Source organism: Gavia stellata, chromosome 6 (assembly GCF_030936135.1).
Source record: "Gavia stellata isolate bGavSte3 chromosome 6, bGavSte3.hap2, whole genome shotgun sequence".
In the NCBI taxonomy this organism is placed as follows: domain Eukaryota; kingdom Metazoa; phylum Chordata; class Aves; order Gaviiformes; family Gaviidae; genus Gavia; species Gavia stellata.
In genome coordinates this window covers 7594971-7609260 of record NC_082599.1, presented here as the reverse complement: position 1 = coordinate 7609260, position 14290 = coordinate 7594971, and the positions used below count along the sequence as shown (strand labels likewise).

Sequence of the window (14290 nt, the reverse complement as noted above, 5' to 3'; positions counted from 1 at the left end):
AGAAGAACTTAATGTTACAGTATCCTAATATACATGTGATAAGAGCATGTCTTTCTCTGCACGTTCTCAGTAAAGTGCACTGAGAAATCCTGAAATACCAGAACTAATGCTGAGTGCTGCAGATATGTCCCGTATTGGGAGAAAAACATTAGATCTATGTATTGCTTTTTTAAGTCATGTAACTAATTGCTGCAACAATCTTCCGAAATTAGATCTCTGCTGCAGTTGGAAAACAGGGTCATAGGGGCAGTTGCAAATATTATTATACGTACTTCTTGTGACCTGGAATGTAGATTGAGGATTCTTGGAAACAAATGGTAGATACTTTACAAAGCATTTGTTAAAATATTTTAAATCTAAGGGGAGAGGAGCAGTAGTTTCATGCAATACATCACAGAATGCTGTGTGTCTTTTACATTTAATTTTCTGTCTGTAACTAAGCTCTAGTGATTTAAAGCTGACCTCTGGATTAATTTTTCCCTTCCCCATTTCTTAGTTTCTTCAGTTTAGATGTAAGAGTAGTAAACAGTGGAGCAATTACTTCTCAAATTTAGAACTTGAAAGCTCAAAAAAGATTAATGTTTTCAGGTAACTAACTCATTATCAATATTATATTACATAGTTTGGTGTTAGTGGTTAAAATATGTATGCTATGAATGTACTATCTCTTTTTTAAAAAAAATAAATCCCTTTTCAATTAGATATTGAGGATTACCTTGGAAATGATTGAGTGAAGTTCTTTTATTAAGTAATATTCAAGAAAATGGATTATACTGATCTTTCATTTGAGTCTAACAGTCTGCTTGACTTGGCAAGTACATAATGCAAATGTGTCTTATTTGAAAAGAAAACAAAAGGCAAGGATAGGCCTCCAACCTTAAATACGTTCTAAACCCACTTTTCTTTCCATGCTTTTGGGTGTGGATGCTGTCTGTATTCAAGGTTTTCTTTGGGTCACATTGAAAGAAGATGAGAAGCACATAGGTTATCATTCTGAATGTTAATTAAGACATGTGTTTTTATTCTGAAGTATTGTATCAATGTGAAAGTGAATATACATAGTTTTGGAATTCCACTGTTGATTAGTCCAAAACAAATACCATGTTACATGGAGTTAATGTTTATTAAATTAATATTGTGAATATAAATAGAGAAAATAGCTGGAAGTTCTATATGTTAACTATATATCTGAAGAACTTTTTTTTTATGTATCACTTGTTACAGGAATGTTAACAATTACAGATTTCATTAACATACTGCATAGATACTATAAGTCTCCAATGGTAAGTATGATGTTTAGCTATACTTTTATCATTTGCCATACGGTACAGAAACTGAAATATCAAACTGAAAGATTGATCATGATGATGATTATTTAAGTCTTTGGTCACGGTTATACTCACTCAGAGGTGTGGGGTTTTTTTGACAGAAAAGATGGCTTTGTGAGCAAGGTAATAGAATGGTGTCTGGATACCTGGGTTCAGTTCCCAGCTTTAGCCATGAAGGTCCTATAAGCTTGGGCAGGTAACATAATCTGTCTGCTTCAGTTATACATGTATAAACATGAGGAATTTCTTTAATGAGTACTGCCATTTATTATGTTTTGTGTGGTGCTTACCATAATGATAGCCTTCATTTTGGATACAAGGCTCCACTGAGTATTGCAGCTAATGACTAATGCATTTAGGATGAAGGACCTGGCTTAACATACATACTAAAAACTAGATGTGATATAAAAAGGATGAAGGAAAATACTCGATTATTGATCACTGTATTTATTTGTGTTCAGGTTGTTTCAAAGCACATATTTCAATAGTAATCAGAGTTCTATATAAATGGCAAATATCAACCAAAAAAGCATTTGGGGGGAGTGTCTTAAAGTTACATGAAAAAGTCCATTGTATTTAAAAATCAAGTATGTAGCTATGTGTGGTTCACATGTTTATATAATCATCTTTGTCTCATAACTATGATAGAGCTATTCTGGAGGGAGTATGCAGAGTTAAACCGAACGCTAGCTTACAGAGGCTCGGATGCATTAAAAGGTTACTCTGTTCTTTGAGTGATGGTATAGAATAAACAAGTTAAACTAGTTTTAAATATATGCTAATATTTTAGTTACATGGCCGAGTTGCACAATCAGTTAGAGATCTGTTGACTTCAATTAACTGTAATTTAAAATTCCCATTGGCAGTTAGTTGATGAAATTCTCTTGCTTGCATGTTCATACAAATATTTACATCCCTTTCTTGTTCCTGTCAAATCACAACTCCCTCTCTAGCAATTAAAACATATGTACTATGCGTTAGTAGCTAAAAAAATCAAGAACAGTTGGATGAAGTAGACATCTGATGTATTAGACTTATCAAAGCTCATGTTAATTTTTAAAAATTATAGTGGAATTCTTGTCAGATGCCAACTGTGTGGTGCACTGTCCTTTCTTCCTGTTAAAGATTACTTTGTTTTTTCCCTTGGGGATTCACAACGGGTGGAGGGAGAAGCAAATGAAAAGTGATTGCACACTGGTAACTTCCTTAAAATGGTTTTCATATTGTAATGACCCTCAACCTCCATACTACCAATTTTTCCATATAACTTTACCTAAGGTCTGCCTGTTGTCACTCCTGTTTACATTGTCTTAACATCCTGTTCCACAGGTTATGCTTAAAATGGCAGCAGTAAGGAGCAATAGCTGAAAAGTGACAACATTTGACTTACGTGATTGATGTAGTGTTTTTTATTTAAAAAAAAAAAAAGTTCCGTCAGGGAATGTTCTAGTCTTAATAGGTAAAATTAGGCTGAAAATAAAATTCTTAAGTATTTTAGTCATTCTTCCTAAATGCATCACATCACAAACGGTGTGAAGCATGTTACTGTTCATGTACTAGATAATATCTTCAAGTGGTGGATGAGGAATATTCAGGTAGCTTCTCCCACACTATAGTGTGGTCCAAGATCTAGGTTTAGCCTCATCTTGTCAGCATCTAAAGTGGTCTCCTATTCTTTTGATGACTTAAGTAGTTCTTCTGAACTGCACTCCACTGTCTTCACTGCCTTTTTTGTCAAGTGCCCTAAAAGATGGTTTAACTTACTTATGTGGGCATTTTTTATGTCACCCCAAAATAGTGTATTTGAGTAGTCCAATTATAGTATATAGATTTGACATTCCCTTATACTCTTCAAAGTATGCTAATTCCAGAGAGTAATCGAAGTATAGTCTCCTTTAACTCGGAGATAAATGTAGTAGGCTTTGTGGAGACTTCCACCCTTCACCTATATTATCTTCAGCTTCAGCAGTGTTTGCAGAGGTACCTGACAGAGAAGAGCCGTGTAAGGGATGACAGGCACCTTTGGCCTAGGCTATAGTGAGTGCAATTACTATTACAAGCAGCTGGCTTGCAGTTTGATACCTTTAGAGAAAGGTAGCTTTCACATTTGAAACGTTCTTGGAGAACCATCAGCAAGATAGAAGGAGCTACTGTAGGGAGGTTATACAATCTTTTGGCAAAGAACTTCGTGAAATAGCTGCTGAACAGCAAGAAGTTGGTGATGTGACAGTGTCTTTTTTGGTTTTGTTTTCAACTTCAAAGACTCCACTCATGAGGGTGGTTTGTTGTTGCTGATCTGATCTGAAGATAAGCTGCCATCAAAAGGTGCAGACTTGCTGCATCCTATCACAGAATCGCTATGGTTGGAAGAGACCTGCAAGATCAAGTCCAACAATCAACCCAGCACCACCATGCCCACTAAACCAATGGCCCCCAATGCCACATGCACACGTTCCTTGAACACCTCCAGTGATGGTGACTCCACCACTTCCCTGGGCAGCCTGTTCCAGTGTTTCACCACTCTCTCAGTAAAGAAATGTTTCCTTATATCCAGCCTAAACCTCCCCTGGCGCAACTTGAGGCCATTTCCTCTTGTCCTGTCGCTTGTCACTTGGGAGAAGAGACCAGCACCCACCTCTCTGCAACCCCCTTTCAGGTAGTTGTAGAGAGCGATAAGGTCTCCCCTCAGCCTCCTCTTCTCCAGACTGAACAACCCCAGTTCCCTCAGCCGCTCCTCATCAGACTTGTGCTCCAGACCCCTCACCAGCTTCGTTGCCCTTCTCTGGACACGCTGCGGCACCTCAATGTCCTTGTATCATTTGCCTGTCCTTTTTGTGAGCCAGTTAAGGAAGCTAAACCAGCAGAAAACTAACTACATTTTTGTAACTTTTCTGTGCCTGTTTGGTTCCCGGGACCAGCTGAACACAGGTCAGATGAGCAACATTGCTGGCACAGGAGAAATGCTGAGAGCATGCATGGCTTAGATGCAGTGTCTGAAAACATTTGAAGAATGTAACATCAGTAAAAGATTAAACTTGGAGGAGGGAGGGAAATACAATGTTGGTTCTCCTGATTGAACTGACCACTAAACCAAGTGTTCTTGCTTGTTTGTAATCAAGTAACAGTAAAATTAATCTCTGATAGCATTAAGAAGTCAGGTGATCAGGGTAGGCTTTTTACTGGTTTGGGTGTGTGAGGAATCATCAGAGGGTTTACTCTGGCGTGATTGTTTGAAGGTGAGATAAATTACTGAGAAGGAGATGCCTTTGGGTCTAGAAGAGATCTAGACTACAAACCTAGGAAGGTAAAAGATCTTTCCTGTCCCCTGAAATGATAGGTCCAGTATGGTACTCTGCACTGAGCAGGACTGCACCCTTTCTTCTTGTTATTGCCAAGAAATGTTATTCTGCGCTGTTCTTACTCTGTTAGATTGCCTGCAATGAAATGTAAGGAAATTATTCAGAGATTTATAATACTGTTAATGATGTTTGGTTTAAAAATAATATTTCAAGTTAAACTTTCTATCTGTGCATTGTAGGTTCAGATTTATGAATTGGAGGAGCACAAGATAGAAACCTGGAGGGGTAAGAATATTTACTACTTGGTTGACAATTTAATGAGTTTGAATATTTTTCAGTGTAGTGGATTTTTAAATAAATCATAAACTTAGCTTGTCTCTCTCCACAAGCTTTTTAATGAAAGCAGAAATAGTAAAAGCTTGTCCATTGGCTCCTGGTGCTTATTTTTCTATCTGGAACAGTATGTGGACTACAGTGATCTGGGCTATGTACTACTTTGCCACTCATTCATGATTAGTACCATCTCGCTCTTTAAGAAAGATGATGATAAACTGGAGTAAGGCGGCATGTACGGCTGTAGAGTTGATGAGTGTATGTGGAACAGAAATGTATCTGAGCCAGGATGCAGAATGACCCTACGTATTGAGTGAACTGATGGATAAGCAACAAGCTATGCCTGAGTAAATTGTGTGGTGCGACTAGAAATTCATAGAATGTGCTTGGTATGAACAGAAGTGCTGAATGCAGGGAGGAAGCTTTATATAAAAACAAACAAACAAAAAAAACTCAAACAAAAACCACCAACAAACTATATGCCATGAGATTATATATAGAAGTACTCTATGCAGCAGACCCGCTCAAAGAAGGAACTGGTAAAGAATTATTTGCTGTTGTTGCAGTGACCCCTGGTGGTAAGCATTTTAGTCCTGCTTTTAAAACTGGTCTTTTTAATGTCAGTATAGAGAAATGTGTGTAAGTAGTAGAATATCTAAAGTAACTGTATACATTGCTCTCTTTCTTCCACTTAATTTTGTATAAATTAATTAATAAAATGCTTTCATTAAAAAAAGCTAATGTTTTCTAATAAAATGGTAATGGTCTATTAATTTTTCTATACACAGAGCTTTATTTACAAGAGACATTTAAACCTTTAGTGAACATCTCCCCAGATGCAAGGTAGGATTTTGCTTTTCAGTCTGCTTAACTTAAAACAAACTAACTCCATCTCAACACTGAATTTAAGACTTCTTTATATAATAAGAAACAATTTATATTGTAAACTAGAGTACTATAATGAAGGACTGTCTTTTAATATAGTCAAGAAGGCACGGGAGCTTTTTTATTGTGAGTGAGGACTTTTTTAATTATCCAAAGAAGAGAATTTTTAGTTAAACTTTTTGTCTTTTTATCAGTGTTACTGTTCTAGTAAATGAACTACACATGCATCAAAATTAACTGCCCAAAAACATGCAAAAGAGGCAACATGACCCTTCAAGCTAGCCTGCAAGTCATGTTCATACATACAGAGCCTTTCAGCTGTCTTGTTCTCAGCAATCATAGTAATTGAAAACTTACAGTACTTTTTTCAACGCAAGTAACTTTCCTTAACTAAAGGAAAGACAGTATCTGTGTGTTTTGCTCTGCTCTACTACGAGGTTGTGTTCCTTAAAATATAAGTGACTGCCCTTTTCTTGATGGAATTTGAAAGAAATAGGTTTTAAACTGTCATTATACCTTATTTAGCAAAGGTAACTTGAGAGAGAGCTTTAGTTGATCACTTAAAAACTTGAGTACTCCTTAATCGCTGAACTGGAGAGTGAAGTTCTGATTCTTGCTTTCAGTTTGTGGATTAGGATTGCTTATGCCCTATCAAAGGAAACTGGTGAAGGGAACTCTAGTGATTACCTTGAAGTACTGATATGCTGTATCCTCAGTAGAATTGCCATTAAGTCATGAATAAGTCATTCAATTAAGTCATAAAGAACGTATTTTGAATGGTAGCTGGTTGCAAAAAATATTGTTAAGACAACAAAATAGTATAATTGTTTTCAGTCAAAGGTGCAGTTTTACTAGGACCGAGGGGGGGAAAGTGTTACTTGCAAGATGAGCAGACTCGCATAGGTTGGAGTATTGCTAACTGGTAGTCTGCAGTGTCTCTAGGAGTATTTCAGATCTCCTGAGAATAACTTTTTGCCAATTCCTAATGATAATTCAGTGAAATGATTAGATAATTTTTTGGCTTAATTGCATATATGCACTTATCCATAAAAATGCTTGTCCTAGAAAGTGTTACAGAAGTTTGGGATTGAGATGCATTTAGGGCAAGAACACTCTGTTTTTCACTGTCTCTGAACAGAAATATCCATTCTAAGTGCAGGGATACTGTGAGCACAGCACTCACTGGAAAAACAATTTGCACTTGTGCAGAAATATTTCTGCTCTTCTTTCTACCACAGAAAGTCCCTTCCCATCACATTTTCTTATGGGTTTTAGATGTTCATGAGTATATTGTTGTTGATCTGTTTTACCAGCTGCAAAAGTTAATTTGAAATCCCTTAGCAGCTTCTTTCTATAATGTTAAAGATAATACAAGTAATTACTCATGACATGTACTTCATAGAGGTTTGTAAATATGTGTATATATCACTTGACGTTACTCATTGTCAGCTAGAATTCATTGAAAAAACTTAATGTTTTTCTCCTCAGCCTTTTTGATGCTGTATATTCATTGATCAAAAACAAAATCCACAGATTGCCAGTTATAGATCCCGTCAGTGGAAATGCACTTTATATACTTACCCATAAAAGAATCCTGAAGTTCCTCCAGCTTTTTGTAAGTATTTAAAGTTATGCTTTGCTTAACTGATTTTTTTTTTCCCCCAGTAGACATCTTTAAGTAATTTAAGTCTCTAGTACAGAAACTTCTTGATAAACTTCCATATTCATTGTGTCTGTGCGTACCTTTTTTTGATAACAGAAATGAAAGCTTGATGTAGGACCTGTGTACATTACCTTTACTTTGTTTTAGTCATGGCTATTTGAGTAATATGCTGTCCTTTCTGAAAGATCTACTCAGCTTCAGAAGCTTGTTTACGTGAACAGAAAAATGAATTGTCTCCCAGAGACGGGATTATCATTACTTGCTGTAGCTTATGTCAGTCATAGGAATGAATAGGAGGCCGAACAAAGCAACAAGAACTCAAAATAAGTATTCAGCGTATAGTATGTTTTGCTGTCTTGTTTCTCCAATTTCAGTGGGAATTACATAGTTTTGGATCAAAAGTGATGGGTTACTGCGAAAATAAAATAAATAAATGAGCAAAAAACTTAGTTACATAGTCTTAATTTAGAGCTTCTTTGAACAGAAATAATGCTTCTAGATCTGAGCTTGTTTTGGCTTTACATTAATCTAGTAGCAGATTACTGTAACAATCATTTGGAGTCTGTAGATGGATGAGTGAATACAGATTTCATAAAATATAGACCAATCATATGGGAACATGGTAGGTGCAGAGAACTGCACTGTAAATACATTCATTCTGACTGTCCTAGATGTCAGAGATGCCAAAGCCTGCCTTTATGAAGAAGAATCTGGATGAACTTGGAATAGGAACTTACCACAACATTGCCTTCATACATCCAGACACTCCTATCATTAAAGCCTTGAATATATTTGTAGAGAGAAGGATATCGGCATTACCTGTTGTGGATGAGTCAGGTGTGTGTTGGGTCTTCTCCATATGAAAGTGTGGTAAGATGAATGGTGCTGAACCCTGGATTGATGTTGGGGGGGAGGGGAAAGAGGAGAAAGAATTAAAATTAAAAAAAAAAAGGTGGGGGGAGAAAGGGAATATAAAGAAATACTTATGCAAGATGTAGGTTGATAGCTTGGAAGAACTTCATGGTTTGGTGGGTTGTTTGGGCTTTTTCCGTCTTTCCTTCTTTAGCTGTCTTTTTTCTTTCTGTGTAATTATAAGAAATGAAATCAGGAAGCAAGAAAACTAATTTTGTATTTTAAGCACTCTAACTTTTGTTTTTCTTTTAAGGAAAAGTTGTAGATATTTATTCCAAATTTGATGTAATAGTAAGTATATCTCTTAAATTCTATTAAATATTTTATATGCAGTAAGCACTTACAAATTAATTTCTTAATGTCAATTTTGGCTATTTTGTTCCTTAGGCTTTAGTTAACAAACGGAATAAAACAGATTCAATTCACCCTGCACAGCTTAAATAAAAACTAATAATAAAAAAATGCTATCCTTAGTAATACTACTTGCACACAGGCATCTACTGCTCTGGATGTTACCCAAAATTATATCTGGCTGTACTATTACAAAAAGAGGGCATAGGCTTTTTATGTTTGTTTCTATTTTTGAGATTGGAATTTCTTTTCCCAGCCGCTGCCATTCCACAGTCTGTTTTCAAAGAGAATGCAGATTTCTTCATGCACTCTGGGTACTTTGTGCAACTTGACCTTCTCAGTGAATTAAAAGTACTTGGCCCTTTCCTTTGTGTGAGCCTCTGACTCCAGAATATTGCATCTGTATTCCTTCTGATTCAGATCTAATTCAAGTCACTGTTTCTGGGTTTCCCTCAGGAGTGCAAACAGTGTAGTCAGATTCATGTCATGATTTGCCAGCCTCTGAGAGTAAGGGCTCTTCGATTCTCCTGGTCTTCAGAAACTTGAAAAATATATTTAGCTTTTTCATCCCTGTCCCCTCCCAGCTGTATGCACCTGCCTTCTAATTGGAACTTCTGTTAGCTACATTATTTTTTGGAGATTTAAGTGCCCAAGTTGCTTATTCTAGAAGGCTGATGAAGAATCCAGATGTCTGAAACTCTGTGTAGAATGCTTATTAAATGAGAGGGGGAGTAATTCTATTCTTAAAAGAAAATCACCCCTGAGGCTTCTAGTTTTTCATCAGTCTGTTTCAACCTGATCTTCAAGCTTTAAAAGAAGGAAAAAAAAAAATCTGAAAGGTATAATCTGATATTCCAATAAACATAGAACTTGCAAGAGTCAGCTGGTGATTTTTAACTTTAAACCATGTAGCTAATATGCTTAGTTAAATTAGTGTTTTAAGCTATGCCTGTATATACAGCTGGCTAAGTTGATAGATTTCTTTCATTTAAATAGAGTTCTGAATTCATTTTCAGGTGCTTGATGGCAGAAACCTGGGAATGGTGTGATGGTACAGAAATAGCTTTATATTACACTAGTTACTGTGTGTAGGGTGACTTCAGTTTGCAGAGGCTTTTTATGTTCTCATAATGTCCTTCATTAAGAATTAGTTAAATGAGTTAACTAAAACTGCTTGCATCTTCATGATGATCTCAAACTTATCTTGTCACTTTCAGTGTAATTCAATCCAAAAACTTGAGCAATCACAGTATATCTTAGCCAAAAATAAATTTCATTTTATCGCTTGGTCCAGTGTTTTCATTTTAAAGGGCTGTCTTTGTTCTTCCTTCAGTGCTTCAGTACGCAAAATCAATAGGCCAGGATGTGCCAACACTATCAAAATATTGCTATGGTCTAACCTACAAAGTAAGCTTTTGCTGGTCTGGACAAAGTTGTCTCACTACACGCATGGTCCTGTTCTTAAAATGAAAGTTGAGAATGTCAGCTTTCAAACTCTTTCAATCTTCTTACTTTTAGTGGTGGTGATGGGTTTTCATTTATATTATTTTTATAGTACTTATTAAAATACATATACACACACACACAAATTGATGTCAAATGGCAGTGCCAGCACAGTCCAGGAGAGGGAGTTTGAGCCCACAAATAAGAAAGGTTGAAGAAAACCTTTAATTTGCTCTCTACTTAGATCTCCACTATAATCTACTTACTTCATGGGTGGTGTTCAGAGCAGTTGGCATCCTCCCCTATCCTATGAAAAACAAACAACAAAAAATTGTATATTCTTAAAGTATATTCTGTATATTCTAAAATCTGTAGAACTTCATCTTTATGTTTTCTACTCATGGCAAAAGCAGGATGAGTGACATCAAGCCAAATATCAGCTAGCAAAGTAAGGACATTTTAATTGGCCTAATGTATATCACAAAACAGTTTTGTCAATTAACCCAGTCTATGTGGTATTTAGCATAATTGCATGCTTGACTGTTCCCAGAAACTAAAGCTGAAGAGCATTTGCTTTGTTTAATATGTGACTTGGAAGGGACTCAATTTACATTAGAAATGCGTAAATGTTACTTGATGCCAAAATATTTATTTTATTGAGTACTTTATTACTAAGTACTGAGATGTGTTATCTGCCTTGGGGTTTTTTTCAGAATCTTGCTGCTGAAAAAACATATAATAACCTAGATATCACAGTGACGCAAGCCCTACAGCACCGTTCTCAGTATTTTGAAGGTGTTGTAAAGTGTAGTATGCTGGAAACACTGGAGACCATTGTGGATAGAATAGTGAAGGCTGAGGTGAGTTTGCTTTTTATTTTTCCCTTCACTGTAAGTTAAAAGTTGTATTACCAAACTAATAAATAGTACAAATTTACCCTTTCTAAGTTATTTTGGTTACTTGGTGAAAGTATTTTTTTCATAACTGGATGTGTTAGGTATCAGTTTGCTTTATAGATGCTTACAGGGATGTGCAAAATACTGTACAGTACATCTCTAATAATACTCATTTATTTGCTTTTCTGTTTCAAGACATTAACTGAACTGAATGCAAAGCTTTTTTTGAAGGAATCAAGTTTCTTCCGAGCCTGCCATAAGTTTTGCAGACAAATAATTCTTTGAACTCCAGCTTGTTGCTAGGTTGATTGGCTTATTGTTCAGGAAATTTAATGGGTACAATTAGCTAATGCATACAGAATCCTGCATTGCTTTCATACAAATACTGTGAAACAGGGCCAGAAAATAAATTCTTGTGAAGAAGCCTTCACTAACTGCTCTGGTAAATGATTTACCAGTGTGCTTTCCATTCTTTTGATGCTGTTTATGTTGTTTGTTAGTGCTGGGAACTTTCTTGTACATGGTGGTGAATGAGTATGTAGGTCTTCCTCCCCTGTTACGCCTCGCTGCAGAAGAAATCGGTATTACCAGTTTCAGTTGTCTCCGAGGTGTGATCAACTCCATTTAGGTGCTGTAACTCCTTCAATTACAAGATTATTTTTTCCATCTTTAGGGCTGTAACCATACATATACTTGATATGAGTAAAACTTCCACTCTGTTAATATCCCCTTAGAATCTCCATTAGGCAATTTTTACTTGTAACTTTATGCATCTGCTTGAGCTTCTTCCTGAAATTGAGTAATTTTAGCATTGCTGACACACACATGTGAAATTTGTGTTAATTGTATTACTGTCCTAAGAAGCTTTAGACATTTGGGTTTTAAGAGCAACTCCTACCCTTTGGTTCAGTTTAAACATAGTGAGATTATACGCAAAAATGAGTCAGTCAAAACTACAAGCTATTTTTAGTTGCCAGACGAGTGCTTGATCTTAGTGGAAATGAAGCAATTACATTGTCCATTTTTCTCAAATTCATTACACTGAGAGAAGAATAATTTTATTAAATATGTGCATATACAAAAACTAATAACTCCATCTAAAATACCACCAACATAGTTTCATCAAAAAGAAAACGCAACAATATTTTTTCTGTCCCTTCCCCCCTTTTTCTTTCCTCCCTGTGTCAGGTGGGTATGACTGTTCAAGTAATTCAGAGCTCCTCTTTTCTTGTATCTGACTAGCAATGCAGTGGTTGACCTCAGCCATAAATTAACATATCTGTTAAATCAAGACTGATGCAGCTTCCTTGCTATCGCCTCTGTGAGAAGATGAGAAAAATTCTTTTCACTTTTTCTTCACCGTTATATCTGATTATTTGAACTTAATAGTGAAGAGAGAATTCACTTAGGTAAGAAGTAAACATTCAGTATGCTCTCAGCTTTTGACAAACACCTGTTTTAGGATTGCTTACTTACGAGCTGGTTCAGCTGTGATGTTTAGGTTTTACAACTCTGAGCCCCCTTGTGGCAGGCTCTGGTGCCAGGACTGACATTAGGGCACTCTCCTGGTTCTGCAGTGGTCTTTCACTGCTCTAGCTTGCTCTGGCCAATAAGCTTCAGGCTAAAGGAGTATACACCTACTTTCCCTGTAGTTAGGACAAAAGTTTTGTAGTATAAAATGTTTCATAGGATAGGTTTGTAAGGATAAGATCACTATTTGAAAATAGTCTTACTGTTGATAAGGACACAACTTGGAGGAAAGAGTTGTGTTTATTAACTCTACAGTGAGTTTGCACAGATAAGGTGAATCTTTTTTCTGTCTTAAACAGTCTGTTTAAATCAAATTGTTTGAAAACTAATCTTGCACTCAGTTTCAATTGTGTAGCCCTGTGAGAAAAATTTAAGTTAAAACCAACTTGGACATGTCAAGGTACAACAAGTTTTAGTGCGGTGCCTCTCTCTGAGAAAGTATTTTTCAGAAGGAAGCCTCATTTTACTTACTGCATCTTATTTTTTGAAATCACAGGCTAGGTTGGGCAGAGCCTGTAAATTGGGGACAAGTGTTTGATGTGAGTGCCACTTTTTGAGAGCAGAAGTATTTTAAAGACCTAGATCCTGGGTTACCTGTCACTTCAAATTGGATTTTGTTGCCATGTCAGATAGCTGTGTGCTTTTTAAACATATGCTAGTTCTCATTTATGTAGGGTAAGCGTGTTTGTATTGCTGTGTGAGATTGGTAATGCTAACATTTTGAACCATTCTTTTTTTTTCTACTTGTCTTCATACTGCATTACTTCAAGATTGTTGTTGTTGTTGTTCTTTGCTTTAGCTATTACTTTAAATCAGGCAAATCTCTCTCAAAGTATTTTCCCTGCTGGCAGGTTCATCGTTTGGTGGTAGTGAATGAAGCAGATAGCATTGTGGGTATCATCTCCCTTTCTGACATTCTACAAGCTTTGGTACTCACACCAGCAGGTATGGATGTTGCCTTCTGACCTTTGCCATAAGTCATTTGATAGTGTGTACACCCTGCTGGTTTTAATTTATTTGACAATGACAAACGTTTGATTTTCAACTTTTGTAACTATTTGATCCTAGTTCTTAAATACACTATTCATTTCTCTTCAGGAAAAAGCTGACAAAATATTAATTGTCAGTCTTTTGCTCACTGAAGAACACGTGGAGAAGCTTCATGAACATCATTGCTGTTCATATCTTCTTTTTAGAAAAAAAGATCTTGATTAATGTTTTAACGGGAAAAACAGGATGAAGTTGAATGTGGCATGTATAGACACCACCTACAACAGGGTGCTTTCCCCACCTTCCTGAATTTCTGTACTCTGGCCAAGTGCTCCTAGTGTGGATGTAGCTGTGCTTTCCGCTAGCTCTGCAAAACCACTTCCTCGGAGGTGTCCAGTGGTTGTCCAGCTATGCTGTGGGTTTGGGTTAGCACAACTGTGTCAGAGATGGCACCCCAGACCACCAGAATTATTCCAGTAGAAATCTCTAGTGTATTACTAAACATGATCAGGTTCTTTTTAACAAGAGTATCCAATCACAGGTTTATTTCTACTACTTTTATGTTGGTTTGGGGGATGGAGGGGTTGGTTTGGTTTTTTTGGGTTTTTTTAAGTTTTGCCCAAGTTACTAACCTGCTTTATGTTCTTAATTGTAACTTAA

General features: G+C 36.3%; 1 protein-coding gene across 1 annotated transcript in view; it reads left to right on the top strand.

Moving 5' to 3' along the window:
* The window catches only part of PRKAG2 (protein kinase AMP-activated non-catalytic subunit gamma 2), a 170652-nt gene that overhangs the window by 153546 nt on the left and 2816 nt on the right, over positions 1-14290 (top strand). The window contains 8 exon segments of the mRNA XM_059819051.1: positions 1225-1283; positions 4867-4912; positions 5749-5803; positions 7334-7460; positions 8180-8345; positions 8674-8711; positions 10928-11074; positions 13492-13585. Coding sequence (XP_059675034.1) covers positions 1225-1283; positions 4867-4912; positions 5749-5803; positions 7334-7460; positions 8180-8345; positions 8674-8711; positions 10928-11074; positions 13492-13585 — 732 coding nt within the window.